We start from the raw sequence: 16,015 nt of genomic DNA on the forward strand, positions 1-16,015 counted from the left end.
TCCTTAGCTTTGGTAGCAGAACATAACAGTAAGTCCAGCCAGCAAATTCTCTAAGGAAAGATTTTTCTGTTCCATCATGGTGTCGGTTCAGGATTTGGCTCATCGCCTGCAGGGACTCTCTCTGGAGGTGGCCGAGCTCCGTCAGCACGTGAGTAACTGTCCTGGAGCACATTTCTTGGAGCCTAAGGTATGTTTGCCGGATTTATTTTTTGGTGAACACCGAGAATTTTTTTCATTTAAAAATGCTTGCTTATTGTATTTTCGTTTGAGACCTAAGTCCTCTGGGGATGAATCCCAGCGCGTAGGGTTCATAATGTCACTTTTGCGCAAAGAGCCTCAGGAGTGGGCCTTTTCTTTGCAACCTAGTGATTCATGCTTCAGATCAGTGGATAGTTTTTTTTCTGCTTTGGGACTATTATATGATGATCCTGACCGTGTCGCATCAGCTGAGACTGAGTTGAGACGTTTAAAACAAGGATCGGGTAATGTGGAAAAATATTGTACACATTTTCGTCGTTGGTCCACTCAAACAGGGTGGAACGATTCTGCTCTGAAAAGTCTATTTCTTGCTGGGCTCAGTGAAAGGGTTAAAGACCTGCTAATTGCTTATCCTACACCTGAGGATTTGCAACAGGCTATGCAATTAGCTATACGGGTGGATAGAAGACTGCGTGCTAGGGTTAATGAGAGCAAATCCTCTGCTATGTCAGTTTCTGGTTATGATAATGTGTGTACTAACAGTGGTGAACCGATGGAGATTGGATCGGTGGCACCTCGCTCTCAAGAAAAAGACCGTCGTTTTTCGGAAGGCTTGTGTTTCTATTGCGGAAAATCTGGTCATTTGATTAAAGGCTGTGAGCTTCGTATGAAGAAAGAAAAAAAAATGGTCAGTCACGCCCGTATTGCCTGTTTAAATTCCAAGGGTATATTTTTAGCTGCTTCCACGATTGCTCAGGAAAAATTGATGGAATTTCGGGTGTTTGTTGATTGCGGGTCTACACTGAATGTAATTGATGGGGGATTCGTGGAAAAACTCAATTTAAAACCTGAACCTTTATCATCCCCCATTGCTGTGGTTTCTGTGGATGGTTCCCCTTTGAAGAATATTACTCTCAAGGTCAGTGAATTTCCTCTCACTATTAATGGTGTTCACCATGAGAAATTGGATTTGGTAGTGTTGAATAACTTGCCTTCTCCAGTAATATTGGGTTTGCCCTGGTTAAAATTTCACAATCCTGTACTGGATTGGTCTACCAGTGAAATTAAATCCTGGAGCCATAAATGTTATGACAAGTGTTGTAACGGGCGTATTGCAGCTTTGGATAGGGGAGAATTGCCTGTTCCTATTCAGGATTTTTGGAGAGTTTTTTCTGAGAAAGAATCGCAGGTTTTGCCTCCCCATAGAGACTATGATTGTTCTATTGAATTTGTCCCTGGAGCGACTCTTCCTAAGAGTCGTTTATTTAACCTTACTATTCCTGAGAGGAAGGCTTTGGAGGAATACATACAGACAAGTTTGGCCGCCGGTCACATTAGGCCCTCTAAGTCTCCTGTGGCGGTTGGATTTTTTTTTGTAAAAAAAAAGGACGTCTGTTTACGTCCTTGTCTGGATTTTCGTGAGATTAACAAAATTACGGTACGCAATCCTTACCCACTGCCATTGATTCCTGATCTGTTTAACCAGTTATTGGGGGCCAAGTGGTTCTCTAAAATTGACCTTAAGGGGGCATACAATCTGTTGCGCATGAAGGAGGGTGATGAATGGAAGACTGCTTTTAACACTCGCCAGATCTGGAGTCTCATTGGCGGAGCATGCGTGAGGTATTACAGTTATTAATGGACAATTCGCTTTTTGCTAAGCTGGAGAAATGTGAGTTCGCTGTACAGAGAATTAGTTTTTTGGGCTACATTATCTCCAGCGAAGGTTTTGAGATGGATCCGGTTAAGGTTCAGGCTGTGCAGGAATGGCCTAGGCCTATTGGTTTGAAATCGATACAGAGGTTTTTGGGTTTCGCCAATTACTATAGAAAATTCATAAAAAAATGTTCTAGTATTGTCAAACCTCTGACTGATCTCACCAGGAAAGGTGCTGATGCGGTTCAGTGGTCTTCTGAGGCCATTGAAGCTTTTGTGTATCTCAAGGAGAGGTTCACCTCTGCTCCCATCCTTATGCAGCCTGATGTGACTAAGCCATTTTTGGTTGAGGTTGATGCTTCATCTGTGGGGGTTGGCGCAGTATTGTCTCAGGATAACGGGGATGGATTACATCCCTGTGCCTTTTTTTCAAAAAAATTTTCGGAGACTGAACTGAATTACGATATTGGTAATCGGGAATTATTGGCTATTAAACTCGCATTTGAACACTGGCGCCACTTCTTGGAAGGTGCAGAATTTCCCGTTCAGGTTCTTACGGATCATAAAAATCTGATATATCTTGATGCTGCCAAGCGCCTGAATGCCCGTCAGGCTAGGTGGGCACTGTTTTTCTCGCGGTTTAATTTCTCCGTTACTTACATCCCTGGTACTAAGAATGTTAAGGCGGATGCCTTGTCTCGCAGTTTTTCTCCCATAGTCGGTGCTGAGAAAGAGGAGAACATTTTACAAGAAGGTGTTGTGATAGCTGCTTTAGACTCCGTTTTGAAAGATGAGATTCTTAAAGCTCAGGAGAATTCCCCATCTAACACTCCTCATGGGAGGTTGTTTGTGCCTGGGACCTTTAGGAGAGATTTGTTTGTTGAGTGTCACGAATCTCGGTTGGCAGGTCATCCCGGAATCTCTGAGACCAAGAGACTGGTGGGTCGCAGTTTTTGGTGGCCTGGATGGCAGAAGGAAGTCATTAAGTGGGTACGCCAATGTACTATATGTGCTAGATCGAAGTCCTCACATACTCCTGCTGCGGGGTTGCTTTGTCCTTTGGAGGTCCCCAGTGCTCCTTGGACACATTTGGCTATGGACTTTATAACTGACCTTCCCCCCTCTGAGGGTTTTACTGTCATCTGGGTGGTCGTGGACCGTTTTAGCAAGATGTGTCACTTGGTTCCCTTCGTCAAACTGCCCTGCGCTAAAACTCTCGCTAAGGCCTTTGTCAAGGAAATTGTCAGACTTCATGGCGTTCCTACTGACATTGTTTCTGATAGGGGTCCTCAGTTCGTGGCTCGTTTTTGGCGTGCCTTTTGTGACAGGTTGGGAATTCATTTGTCGTTTTCGTCCGGATATCATCCTGAATCTAATGGCCAGACAGAAAGGAAAAACCAGGATGTTGAGCAGTTCTTGCGTTGTTTTGTGGCAGACAATCAAGAGGGGTGGTCTGAGTTTCTGCCACTTGCCGAATTTGCTCTGAACAATCATACATCTTCTTCTGCTGGTTGTTCGCCTTTTTTTTGTTGTTCTGGGAGACATCCGTCGTTTGGGTCGTTCTCCAAGTTGGGATCTGCCGTGCCTGAGGAGGAGAATTTTTCCGGTGATTTGGAAAGAGTTTGGACGGATGTGCGTGGTAATCTTCAGGAGGCCAACAGAAAATCTAAAGACTACTTTGATAGGAAACGACAGGAGGTTTTGTTTGCTGTTGGTGACATGGTTTGGTTGTCCTCTAGGAATCTGCGGTTGAGGATTCCTTCTAAGAAATTGGGTCCCAAGTTTGTAGGGCCCTTTAAGGTGCTTCAGGTTGTCAACCAATCTGCTGTTAGGTTGGAGGTTCCTACCTCCTGGAGAATTAATCCGGTCTTTCATGTCTCTCTGTTAAAAAAAGCTGTTGTGTCGGATGGTGACGCCTCTGCCTCTGTTCCTCCGGTGGTGGAGGACGGGGAATATGAAATTTCTCGCATCCTTGACTCTAGACGGTATAGAGGTAGTTTGCAGTATCTTGTGGCCTGGAAAGGTTTTGGACCCGAGGATAACTCTTGGGTGAGGTCAGATGATGTTTCCGCGTCCAGACTTATCAGAGCGTTTCACAGGAGATTTCCTGATAAGCCTGGTCCTAGGGGATCCGGAGGATCCTCTTAGAAGGGGGGGTACTGTTAGAACCTTGCTGTTAGGTTTTTTTTTCCTTTGCTGGTCACATGACCTTGTTGGCCTATTTAGTCCTGCTCCGCCCTTCTGGCTTTGCTGGACTTCATTGTATATCTACTTTCTAGCTAGCCTGTGCTCTGTATCTAACTCTGTTAGTTTGCTTGGTCTACGGACCTCTATGTTCTATCTATTTTGTTTGTTCGTCTGTCTGCTACTATTTCTGTTAGGAGGTGTCCCATATTCCTCCCAGTCCTTAGTACTTGTAGGGATTCCCTCCCCACATCTAAAGGTCTCCGTACAGACTAGATTAGGACTTTAGCAGGTCTGATCGCAGGATCAGGTTCCCTGTTACATCGTAGGGATTCAGCTGAGTCCTATAGTAGGGACAGATCTCCTCTCTTTCCTTAGCTTTGGTAGCAGAACATAACAACAGCCTTCTTAAGTAGTCTTGCCTTTCATTGGACACACCTGCCAAACTAATTAGCACAGGTGTCTGCAATTGCTTACAGTGATATAAAGAGCCCTGACACACATCACCATCAATGAGTTTAACTGACAAACAAAAAAATTCTTCCCTTATCACTCCTAAACACTTTTTGCATAATAATTTGGAACGCGGTGTACATGTGCTTTTCCACAAAACACCAGTGGTTCACGTAGTGAATCTTACAGTTCTAACTTGCCAACCGTGGTCTGTATGGAATTGTTCAATAAAGGGCCCAAAATTAAGATAACATAGATGGGAGAGGTCTCTATGAATAGGAATTCCTAAGTATTTGATACCCTGTGAGGGCCAGGCAAAGGGAAAGTTGGACTGGATGGAATCCTATATGGATTTAGGGAGGGAGACATCGAGGGCCTCAGACTTCGCTGCATTGATTTTAAAATTTTACCATGTAACAAAGTGATCTATTTCAGCCATAACAGCAGGGATGGATATATGTGATTGAGTGATATATACTAGGACATCATCAGCAAATAGAGAGCACTTGTACTCGGTGCCTCCCACCTCAATCCACCTAATATTGGGGTTATGGCGAATTGATGAGAGCAGGTGCTCCGTCACTAGGATGTATAAGAGAGGGGACAGAGGACATCCCTGCCTTGTCCCATTGGTGATTGTGAAAGGTGATGAAAATGTTCTGACGCACCCCCTGGGCCTTGGGACACCCGGAGCCGGACCCTTTTTGGTGGATGCTGGTGGTTGTAGTCTTCGTGGCTGCGATCCGGTTCCGTGGCTCAGGGCGGTCAAACCAGTGGCGGAACTATTTATGTGGTTTTGATGTTTAAATGTCCGACTACGCCACCCGTGGATTGCGGTCAGAGTGAACCGCCGCTACAGGGCAGACCGCTAAGGCTGGTGTTGTGGGTGCAGCAGAGCGTAGCATAACTCCCCACGGGAGGAGTATAGCCTCAGGGCAGTGTATGCGGAGGATGGGGGTGATGGTGCAGGGCAGCAGCAGTAACGACACGGAGTCAGTGATGCAGTTCAGGGCCTTTACTCACAGTTCTTATTATCCAGACCACGTCTGCAGGTAACGGCTGCCCACGTCGTACTGTGCTCACCAGGTGAGGGGCTCAGACAACTCCCAGATAACTTTGGAGCGCTTCACAGGACCCCCTTTGTGTGTCCTTTGTCTGGCCTTTCTTACCAACACTTCTGTCCGGCTGCCTCGGGCCTCCTCTTGGTAAACTTGGCGCCAGTTTCCCTGACCCTATGTGGTGCCTTCCTAGCGGGTGGAGCAAGGGGCTGCGCCACATAAAATGTCAGAGCCTCCGGTTTCTAGCTGAGGGTCGTTTCCTGCCTCCACTAGTTCGGGGACCGGTCTCCCCCTTTGGCCTGACCCCTCCACGCAGGTGGATTCGGGCGTGCGGTGGCGACTCGCCCGTCCGCACCCCTGGGATCCCTTCATTCCTCATTCCTGGAGCCTTCTCCGCTCCTCTTCCTTCCTTCTCCCTCTTGCAGGCCTGGGCCTCTGTTACTAGGCCCGCCTCCGGAGCAGAGCTCATGCAGAGCCCCTGCTCCCTGCCACTTCTGCTCAGACTTCTCTGCACTGAACTAAGATGGTGCCCACCTTTTATACTCCCTTCTCAATGCACCCAGGAACTGCTTCCTCCCTGCTCCTGCACTGCAGGGTTCCCCTTCCTCAGTGTTCCCTCCCCCCACTCCAGCCAGGGACAGGGACTGTCGTGCCCATCTCAGGGGCATATTGGTCGCCCTGCCCCACGGCAATGTGGTGTAATGCATGCAGGTGTCGGGTCCTGATCCACACTCCATCCTTATCTGAGAGTGAGATATCACACCTCTGGGTGAGGTGCAATACGTCTGTAGCAACCGAGCCCTCGGTGCTACAGTTCCATTTATCTTCAGCCTAGGTGACGTATTGTGATACAGGGCCGTGATTTTGGCTATAAAAGGGTCCCCTAGACCCCTACCCCAAGCTTTTTAAGAGAATCATATATGGCGTGCCAGGAGACTCTATGGAATGCTTTCTCAGCATCCAACGAAAGTATCTACTTACAAATTTTTAACTGCATCTAGCCCAGGAAATACTTTGTGCCTAGTAGCAGTGTCTGCTAGTCAGCGGATTATCCCGGCTGTTAAGCAAGCTACACCACCTGTAGTTTGGACACTTAATTTTTTCGAAGGAAATGCTTCGGGACCACGGGATACTCAGTGAAGAGCATCAGGAGGCACCCCAAGGCATAGGGGCTGGGACTGGCACTAGGATGCCTTGCGGTGGACAGCCGAGCTCGATCCTTATAAAAGCTTTTTAACTGCAACAGCTTTAGTGGACGCTACTGGAGCTGGAATTACGCGGCTGCTGGCATGAGACTTGCCCTCCAATAGATCCTTGTAAATGGATTTAAAGTGTATTCATTCAAATTAGAGGGACAATTTAAATTAAAAAGCTTAGAGCTGCCTCCACCACAGGGGGGCTCTCTCGACCCACCAGCGGACAGGCACCAGTATTGGGAGAGGGGGGCTGGCCGTCAGGGTTCACCGCGGCTCTGGCACAAACCCGGCGACACGGAGGTGGCACGGGCAGGAGCGGACTGGCCGTCTCGGCTTCTCACTTTTTGGATTTTAGAAGGGCATGACATGCCTATATCTGTGTCTCCCCCTCCTTTTACTCCTCCACCTCTTTTCTTTTCGCATGACTATATGTACTTGTCACTTTTCCATGTGTTAGTTGTGTCTTCTGAGCAGTTTGTCAGCTTTTGGACACCTTTGAAGGTGTTTTCTATGTGTTTCTATGTGTTTTTGTTTGCCTGCCATTGGTTTTAACGGTGTTCGAAGGTGTTCGACGAACAGTTCGACGAACAGTTCGGCGAACACACGGGTGTTCGACGAACCGAACCGAACTCGAACACTACGGGGGTTGCTCAACACTACCTGCCACCTCAATCCACCTAATATTGGGGTTATGGCGAATTGATGAGAGCAGGTGCTCCGTCACTAGGATGTATAAGAGAGGGGACAGAGGACATCCCTGCCTTGTCCCATTGGTGATTATGAAAGGTGATGAAAATGTTCTGACGCGCCCCCCTGGGCCTTGGGACACCCGGAGCCGGACCCTTTTTGGTGGATGCTGGTGGTTGCAGTCTCCGTGGCGGCGACCCGATTCAGTGGCTCAGGGCGGTCAAACCAGTGGCGGAACTATTTATGTGGTTTTGATGTTTAAATGTCCGACTATGCCACCCGTGGATTGCGGTCAGAGTGAACCGCCGCTGCAGGGCAGACCGCTGAGGCTGGTGTTGTGGGTGCAGCAGAGCGTAGTATAACTCCCCACGGGAGGAGTATAGCCTCAGGGCAGTGTATGCGGAGGATGGGGGTGATGGTGCAGGGCAGCAGCAGTAACGACACGGAGTCAGTGATGCAGTCCAGGGCCTTTACTCACAGTTCTTATTATCCAGACCACTTCTGCAGGTAACGGCTGCCCACGTCGTACTGTGCTCACAAGGTGAGGTGCTCAGACAACTCCCAGATAACTTTGGAGCGCTTCACAGGACCCCCTTTGTGTGTCCTTTGTCTGGCCTTTCTTACCAACGCTTCTGTCCGGCTGCCTCGGGCCTTCTCTTGGTAAACTTGGCGCCAGTTTCCCTGACCCTATGTGGTGCCTTCCTAGCGGGTGTAGCGAGGGGCTGCGCCACATAAAATGTCAGAGCCTCCGGTTTCTAGCTGAGGGTCGTTTCCCGCCTCCACTAGTTTCGGGGACCGGTCTCACCCTTTGGCCTGACCCCTCCATGCAGGTGGATTCGGGCGTGCTGTGGCGACTCGCCCGTCCGCACCCCTGGGATCCCTTTGTTCCTCGTTTTTGGAGCCTTCTCCGCTCCTCTTCCTTCCTTCTCCCTCTTCCAGGCCTGGGCCTCTGTTACTAGGCCCGCCTCCGGAGCAGAGCTCATGCAGAGCCCCTGCTCCCTGTCACTTCTGCTCAGACTTCTCTGCACTGAACTAAGATGGTGCCCACCTTTTATACTCCCTTCTCAATGCACCCAGGAACTGCTTCCTCCCTGCTCCTGCACTACAGGGTTCCCCTTCCTCAGTGTTCCCTCCCCCCACTCCAGCCAGGGACAGGGACTGTCGTGCCCATCTCAGGGGCATATTGGTCGCCCTGCCCCACGGCAATGTGGTGTAATGCATGCAGGTGTCGGGGTCCTGATCCACACTCCATCCTTACCTGAGAGTGAGATATCACACCTCTGGGTGAGGTGCAATACCTCTGCAGCAACCGAGCCCTCGGGGTGATACAGTTTCATTTATCTTCAGCCTAGGTGATGTATTGCGATACAGGGCCGTGATTTTGGCTATAAAAGGGTCCCCTAGACCCCTACCCCAAGCTTTTTAAGAGAATAATATATGGCGTGCCAGGAGACTCTATGGAATGCTTTCTCAGCATCCAACGAGAGTATCTAATTACAAATTTTTAACTGCATCTAGCCCAGGAAATACTTTGTGCCTAGTAGCAGTGTCTGCTAGTCAGCGGATTATCACAGCTGTTAAGCAAGCTACACCACCTGTAGTTTGGACACTTAATTTTTTCAAAGGAAATGCTTCGGGACCCCGGGATACTCAGTGAAGAGCATCAGGAGGCACCCCAAGGCATAGGGGCTGGGACTGGCGGTAGGACGCCTTGAGGTGGACCGCCGAGCTCGATCCTTATAAAAGCTTTTTAACTGCAGCAGCTTTAGTGGACGCTACTGGAGCTGGAATTACGCGGCTGCTGGCATGAGACTTGCCCTCCAATAGATCCTTGTAAAAGGATTTAAAGTGTATTCATTCAAATTAGAGAGACAATTTAAATTAAAAAGTTTAGAGCTGCCTCCACCACAGGGGGGCTCGCTCGACCCACCAGTGGACAGGCACCAGTATTGGGAGAGGGGGGCTGGCCGTCAGGGTCCACCGCGGCTCTGGCACAAACCTGGCGACACGGAGGTGGCACGGGCAGGAACGGACTGGCCGTGTCGGCCTCTTACTTTTTGGATTTTAGAAGGGCATGACATGCCTATATCTGTGTCTCCCCCTCCTTTTACTCCTCCACCTCTTTTCTTTTCGCATGACTATATGTACTTGTCACTTTTCAATGTGTTAGTTATGTCTTCTGAGCAGTTTGTCAGCTTTTGGACACCTTAGAAGGTGTTTTCTATGTGTTTCTATGTGTTTTTGTTTGCCTGCCATTGGTTTTAACGGTGTTCGAAGGTGTTCGACGAACCGAACCGAACTCGAACACTACGGGGGTGGCTCAACACTAATAGTAAGACGAAACAGTCCATAAATGCAACTAAGTTATTAAGGTAATATGTAAACTGCAATACAAGACAGGTTATCAAACGGGGTTATTCGGTTTGAAAAAACAAAGGCTTAGAGGCGATCTTATTACAATGTGCAAATATATCAGGGTACAGAACAGAGATCTTTCTGATGATCTTTTTACACTTTGGCCCAGGGCATCCTCTACTTCTAGAGCAGTGATGTCAAACTTGGCTGGGTATATGGGCCGCACATAGAAAAAATTTGAATTTGGGGGCCGCATTCTTTGCAGTACAAAGTGAAATTTTTTTGTGATAGTATTTTTTTTCAATACACTTTTGATCATTTTTTGTAACATTTTTGCAGTGTTTATTTTATTTATTTTTTAAATGGCATTCATCATATAGATTATGGTACAGTTTTATAGCTTGGGTCGTTATGGATGTGGCGATAACAAACGTGCACTTTTTTGGTTTACTTTAGTTTATATATACAGTGGCTTACGAAAATATTCACCCCTTGGCATTTTTCATGTTTTGCTACAACCTGGAATTTTACTGTTTTTTTGAGGGTTTGCATCTGCTCATGTAAAGAACATGCCTATAACTGTGAACTTTTGGTTTTCTTTTTTTGTGAAGCAAACAAGAAATAGGACAAAATAACTGAAAACTTCAGTGTGCATAACTATTCACCCCCTAAAGTCAGTACTTTGTAGAGTCTCCTTTTGCGGCAATTACAGCTGCAAGTCGCTTTGGATAAGTCTCTATGAGTTTTCCACATCTTGCCACTGGGATTTTTGCCCATCCCTCAAGGCAAAACTGCTCCAGCTCCTTCAAGTTAGATGGTTTCCTCTGGTGAACAGCAATATTCAAGTCTGAGCACAGATTCTCAATTGGATTAAGGTCTGGACTTTGGCTAGACCACTCCAAAACATTTACACGCTTCCCCATAAACCACTCAAGTGTTGCTTTAGCAGTATATGCTTTGGGTCATTGTCTTGTTGAAAGGTGAACCACCGCCGCAGTCTCGTATCACTGACAGATTGAAATAGGTTTCGCTCTAGAATATCCCTGTATTTCGCACTGTCCATCTTCCCCTCGACTCGGACCATTTTTCCTGTCCCTGCTGCTGAAAAACATCCCCATAGCATGGTGTTCTTGGAGTGATGCGCTGTGTTGGTTTGGCGCCAGACATAGCGTTTACCTTGGTGGCCAAAAAGTTACATTTTGGTCTCATCTGACCACAGCACCTTCCTCCATACATTTGGGGAGTCTCCCACATGTCTTTTGACAAACTCAAAACGAACCTTACAATTTTTGTAAGTAAAGGCTTTTTTCTGCCCACTCTTCCATAAAGGCCACCCCTATGGAATGTACGGCTTATTGTTGTCGTATGGACAGATATTCCAGTCTCTGTTTTGGAATTCTGCAGCCCCTTCAGGGTCATCTTTGGTCTCTGTGCTGCCTTTCTGATTAATGCCTCGCCCGGGCTGAGAGTTTTGGTGGGCGACCCTCTCTTGGTAGGTTTATTGTGGTACCATGTTCTATCATTTTGATGATATTGGATTTATTTGATGGTGCTCCCAGGGATCATCAGAGGTTGAAATATTTTTTTTTTTACCAAACCCTGACTTATATTTCTTAACAACTTTGTCCCTAACTTGTTTGAAGATCTCATTGGTCTTTATAGAGTTTGGTTAGTGGTGCCTCTTGCTTAATGGTGTTGCAGCCTCTGTGGCCTTTTGGAAAAAGTGTGTATATACTGGCAGACAGGGCCGGCGTCAGCAACCGGCGTACCCGGGCAAGTGCCGGGGCTCTGGAAAATCAGGGGGGCCCACTCACTGTCAGGGCCCTGGCCACTTCCCCTGCACCTGTTCAAGGCCGCAGGCGCTGCTTGATTGCCGGCACTCCCCCAGACATGGCCGCGCGCTGTGCAGCTGTGTCTAGTAGTAATGACACTGCAGGGTCGGCACTGCACCTTTAATTGTGCTTGTGTGTCGCCCCTGCCGTGTCATTACTAGCAGACACAGCCACACAGCGCACTGCGTGTGGCCATGTCTGAAGTGCTGGCAGTCAAACACCGCCGGAGGTCCTGCACAGATGGGGGTGGGGGGCGGACCAGGCCCCGACAACGAGTGGGCCCCTCTGATGGTCCAAGACCATGATGTCTGTGACACGTTGGCGGCCCTGCACTGCCCCATACCTGAGGAGCTGCTGGACAGGACACAGGACTGGGGACAGGTGAGTGAGGCTTTCCCAATCCCCATATTAAAAATATTTCTAATGTGTCTGTGTATGTGCATGTATGTGAATGTCAGTGTGTATGACTGTGTATATATACTTATGTCTGTTTTATATATGTTTTTAAGAATTTGTGTTCAAATATGTACATATGTCTGTGTACGTATCTGTGTATATGTTTGTGCATGTGCATGTCTGCGTATTGTATGTGTGCATATCTGTGTACCATGTGCATGTGTGTATGCCTGCATGTGTGTGCATGTCTGCGTACTGCATGTGTGCATGTCTGCATACTGTGTGTGTATGTGTGTGCATGTCTGTATACTGTGTGTGCATATCTGTGTACCGTGTGTGTGCATGTCTGCGTACTGTATGTGGACATGTCTGCGTACTGTATGTGTATGTCTGCGTACCGTGTGTGCGTGCATGTCCGCGTACTGTGTGCATGTGTGCGTGCATGTCTGCGTACCGTGTGTGTGTATGTCTGTGTTCCATGTGTGTGTGCATGTCTGCGTACTGTGTGTGTGTGCGTGTCTTCGTACCGTGTGTGCATATGTCTGCGTACTGTGTATGTGTGCATGCCTGCATACCGTGTATGTGTATGCATGTCTGCGTACTGTGTGTGCACATGTCTGCATACCGTGTGTGTGTGCGCGCATGTGTGCATGTCTGAATATGTGAACGATGAGGCAGGCTGGGCCCTGTGTACTATACCTATATTTCTCCGCCGTATCCGTGCATCATGAATGGTGGTATGTGTTAAAAGGGCCCACTGAGAGTCTTTCGCCCGAGGCCCACAAAAACCTGGAGCCGGCCCAGCTGGCCGACCATGTGACATTTAGATTGCACACAGGTGAACTTTCTTTCACTAAGTATGTGACTTATGAAGGTAATTGCTTGCACCAGAAATTTTTAGGGTCTTCACAGCAAAAGAGGTGAATATATACTGTATGCACATGACAATTTTTAGTTATTTGATCGCATAAATATAATATTATATTTTTCTCACTTCACTTTACCCCACTTAGATTATTTAGTGCTGATGCATCACACACAAATAAGATTGCAAATATTTAAACACAGGTTGTAATGTAACAAAAGAGGTAAAAAGCCAAGTGGGTGCATACTCTCGCAAGACACTGTGAAACAGCATCTTTAGTGGCAAAATATTTTTTCATGCTTTATTTTGATTTTTTTTTTACAATTTTGTTTCCCCCAATTGCCCACATATAGTAATATTGTCTTACAATTAGAACCATGTAGTAATTTTGGAACACATCTTTTAGTAATGTGCCCCATCCTGGTCCACTTCTTGTAGTAATGTCCCCCATCCTGGTCCCCATATTGTAGTAATGTCCCCATTATGGTCCCCATCTTGTAGTAATGTGACCATCCTCATCTTCATCTTGTAGTAATGCCCCATTGTGGTCCCCATATTGTAGTAATGCCCCATCCTGGTCCCCTTCTTGTAGTAATGCCACATCCTGGTCCCCTTCTTTTAGCAATGTCCCCATGCAGGTCCCCATATTGTAGTAATGTCCCCATTCTGGTCCCCATATTGTAGTAATGCCCCATACTGGTACCCTTCTTGTAGTAATGTGACCATCCTCGTCTTCATCTTGTAATAATGCCCCATCCTGGTTCCCTTGTTGTAGTAATGCCCCATCCTGGTCCCCTTCTTGTAATAATATGACCATCCTCGTCTTCATCTTGTAGTAATGCCACAACCTGGTCACATTCTTGTAAAAATAGGAGGACACTTGAGTACTGTGGCAAACAATGAATACAATTTTATTTAAATACAACATTCCAAATTTGTAAAATACATATAAAAGTTTTAGTGGCAGGGGGTAAGGTGCAAAGTGCCCAAGGCTGGGGAGTTCCGTGGGGGAACGGGCAGTATAGAATAGTCAATTTATATATATAGTCAATATAGATTGCGCCTCTTGAAAAAGAACGCCGAAACGCGCGTCGGGGCGTGTTTTCACCCGTTGCACTGCTGGGGACTCCCCGTTGGGGTCGTGGGCTCTTCCTATATTGTCTGTTTGTGGTGAGTATATGCATTGACGTGCTATAGGGATTACTGGCCTTACCAATACCCCCCTTTCTCAGTATTAGGGCATTTATACATAGAGAGTGCATAACGCTAAGGTCTCCCTGTATGCCATACTGTATCAATTGTGTTTTTTATAGTATACTACCTGCTCTATGTTATATATATTAACCCTGACTCACCGCAATCTATTTTGACTATATATATAAATTGACTATTCTATACTGCCCGTTCCCCCATGGGACTCCCCAGCCTTGGGCACTTTGCACCTTACCCCCCTGCCACTAAAACTTTTATATGTATTTTACAAATTTGGAATGTTGTATTTAAATAAAATTGTATTCATTGTTTGCCACAGTACTCAAGTGTCCTCCTATTTTTACATGTATTCATTGGAGTAGGCATTTCGGACTTGGTGCCTGACACTAGGTCTTGGTACCATGATCTGTCCACATTTAACATTTGGCCTTTTTTCTTCTCATACTGGTCCCATTCTTGTAGTAAAGTCCCCATCCTTGTACCCATATTTTAGTAATGTCCCCAATTACGCCATTCTTCACATGCACATAAAAGAAAAAAAAGAGTCTTCTCACCTGTCCTCTGTTCCCTCGGCGTCCTCTTTTCTGCACAGCCACCGTCCAATCAGCGGCGATGTATGACGTCACTGCCATGCACACGCTGATGTCAGCTGTGGGCCTCTGATTGGCCGGCGTCTGGCATTAGTATTGCTGTGCAGAGAACTTATGGGGTTTTTGCCTTCTCCTGGATCAACATGTTAGGTTGTAGATTGAACTTGATGGACTTTTGTCTACCTTCAACCTTAAAACTACCTTAAACTATGAAACTATGAAACATAATATGCAACTTTGATTATTTTGGCAAATTTTAGGACTAAGTCTAAGTTTGCACTGTCTAAAGATGGTTTTAATAAATTTGTCCCAATGTAAGAGGTTGATGATTAGCTTAGACTGAGCTGTCTTGATTTTTTTTATTAGACTGAGGCCAGAATCACACATCTGTGTTTCACAGTTCAAGCATAGACCACGAAGCACGTACTGGTTGCGGGTCTTCTGAACAATAGCCTCATGAGCATAAATGTGGCTGTCCAGTTCGAATTGGGAGACCTTTGGCCAATCCATGCATTGGACTATGAAACATGGATGCATAAATCCAGCCTAATATAAGACAACCCCGTTGTCCTGAATGAAAAACTTAGATTTATTGTTATAACAACTGAAGAACATTTTGATAAAATGTGTCTTGCTTGTAAATTCTCAAACTATCTTTGATTCTAAAAGCTATTTGTACCTTCAGTAAGTAAATGCAGCAAAACAAAACACATTGTATTCCCTGAAAATCCTAAAACTACATTCACCTTTGCTCTCCTTGTCGATTTCCAAAAGTAAAAGTTGAGAAAGGTCATCTAGAACTTTAGATTGTTCACTTGGATACAGATTGGACAACAGGATCTTCAGGGACTCCTTAGTCAGTGTATTCGAGGTCAGTGTTTGGAAGAACCCTGGTACAGGAAAATCAGCAATGTTATATTCTGCATTATAACTATTATAAAATATAAAAAGAAAAGATTCTGAAATATCTTTCACTATTCCAAATATTCCTAACCTCAGTTATTTCACTGTACATTCTAACACAGTTTTAAAAAAAAAAAAAAAATCCAGCTTGCACTAGTCTTTTTCATGTGTCAAATGAGACTCGCCCATTCAAGTTTATGGGTGTGCATAAAAATAGGATGCCATACAGAGCCACCATATATGGATATATTGCAATTCTTTAACAGAGAAAACTATATTTAGTCTTGTAAATTTTTAACAACTGCTGCTGTATAAAAACGGATTGTACACGGATCGCATACAGATGACAAATGAGCAAAAAAAATTCTTTTTTTATTATACGGTCATGTGAACCTGGCCTTATGTGTGCTGACAATGATAATTATATTAA

General features: G+C 46.2%; 1 protein-coding gene across 1 annotated transcript in view; it reads right to left on the minus strand.

Moving 5' to 3' along the window:
• The window catches only part of LOC141171112 (uncharacterized), a 425,073-nt gene that overhangs the window by 21,708 nt on the left and 387,350 nt on the right, over positions 1-16,015 (minus strand). The window contains exon 5 of the mRNA XM_073655195.1: positions 15,429-15,572. Within this exon, the coding sequence (XP_073511296.1) occupies positions 15,429-15,572 (144 nt within the window). The remainder of the gene's footprint in view (positions 1-15,428; positions 15,573-16,015) is intronic.

This window comes from Phyllobates terribilis, unplaced genomic scaffold, assembly GCF_046119375.1.
Source record: "Phyllobates terribilis strain yellow unplaced genomic scaffold, ASM4611937v1 Scaffold_1__5_contigs__length_1240528914, whole genome shotgun sequence".
NCBI classification, from domain to species: domain Eukaryota; kingdom Metazoa; phylum Chordata; class Amphibia; order Anura; family Dendrobatidae; genus Phyllobates; species Phyllobates terribilis.